At 41.6% G+C, this 1325-nt stretch overlaps 1 protein-coding gene across 1 annotated transcript in view; it reads right to left on the bottom strand.

Moving 5' to 3' along the window:
- PODXL2 (podocalyxin like 2) overlaps positions 1-1093 on the bottom strand; it is a 47735-nt gene extending 46642 nt beyond the window's left edge. The window contains exon 1 of the mRNA XM_004702464.2: positions 1090-1093. Coding sequence (XP_004702521.1) covers positions 1090-1093 — 4 coding nt within the window. The remainder of the gene's footprint in view (positions 1-1089) is intronic.
- Between the last annotated feature and the right edge of the window lie 232 nt (positions 1094-1325).

Below are 1325 nucleotides of genomic sequence, written 5' to 3'. Positions count from 1 at the left end.
CATCTTTGCAATGAAACTTTGTAGCTCCTCTCATGAAGAGATGAAGTCCAATTTCCCAACCTTTAAATCTGAGTCACTTTTGCCAACAAAATGCAGCAGAAGTGATGGTGTACCATGTCCAAATCTATGTCTCAAGAGTCTTTGTAAACTTCAGTTCTTAGACTTTGGGCCGAAATGAACCCAGGCTAGCCCACTGGAGAATGAGACCATGTAAGAGAGACATACATCTGTTCAGTCATCTTAGCTGAAGCCTCATGTAAAAAAATCTATCCAAGATCAGCAAAGCTGACCAATCACAGACACTTTAAAATTCCAACTGAGCATGGAAGAACTTCCCAGGTAAACCTGCCAGAACTGCCAACCCACAAAACTGTGACCTAAATAGACGGATTTTGTTTTTAAGCTAGTGCTTTTTAAAATTCAGTGTTGCTTTGGAGCTGTTTGAACTTGAGTCAGCACAGAAGCATGCAGAGAACCTGCTAAAGCAGGCTATTCAGATTTCATGTGATTAAACTCAAATAGCTGGTTAATGAAGTGACAGTAATTAGCTGGTTTCTCCTCCAAAAAGACTTTGCAGATGAGCCACGAAGGAAAGCTATCACTTCCTCCAAAGGATACATAAAGCAAGAGAATCTAAGACAATGTAAACGACTCATGGGATTTTAGGACCAAGGAAAGAGGCCAGAGTTGAAAACTTAAAAGATACCCTTTTCAATCAAGCAGGTGTTCAAGGTCCCCACAGCAAATCCTGACTGCAGGGTCAAAAGACCTCAAGAGCCAGCAAAGTGAACACAAAGTATTCACCACTAAGAATTCCTCTTATTTAGTAAACCAGGTGGGCAACTTGCCATTGGGGAAAAATGCTTAACATTATTTATATAGACCCCAAGGGGAGAACATCCCTAGTATTATGTTCCAAATTGGACGGTTTTGACCTAGTTTCTATGCAGCTCTTGGTGACCCAAGCTGCATGCTACAGACAATTGAGACTTTAATCCTTGTGAGGCACATAACGTCCTTCATAGGCCGCATGAGAAGAATCCAATTTGGAAACGCCACTAAGCAAGCAAGATTTTACCCTAAACTCACCCATAGCAGATTTAAAGAACTGAAATATTGGAGGAGAGGGGGCCAGATAGGAACTCTCCTCCACTGCTGGTGGTCATGTAGGTACATACAGCCTCTGTGGAAAGGGATCTGGTGATATTTAAAGAAAATGGAAATTGATCTATCTTCTGACCCAGAAATCCCTCTACTGGCCATATACCCAGAAGAAGTAAGAAATAGACCACAACCAGTCATCTATGCTCCGATGTTTATTGTGG

This window comes from Echinops telfairi, unplaced genomic scaffold (genome assembly GCF_000313985.2).
Source record: "Echinops telfairi isolate 266 unplaced genomic scaffold, ASM31398v2 ScPeMD7_31;HRSCAF=116, whole genome shotgun sequence".
In the NCBI taxonomy this organism is placed as follows: Eukaryota; Metazoa; Chordata; class Mammalia; order Afrosoricida; family Tenrecidae; genus Echinops; species Echinops telfairi.
This window is presented reverse-complemented; position numbering and strand designations above follow the sequence as displayed.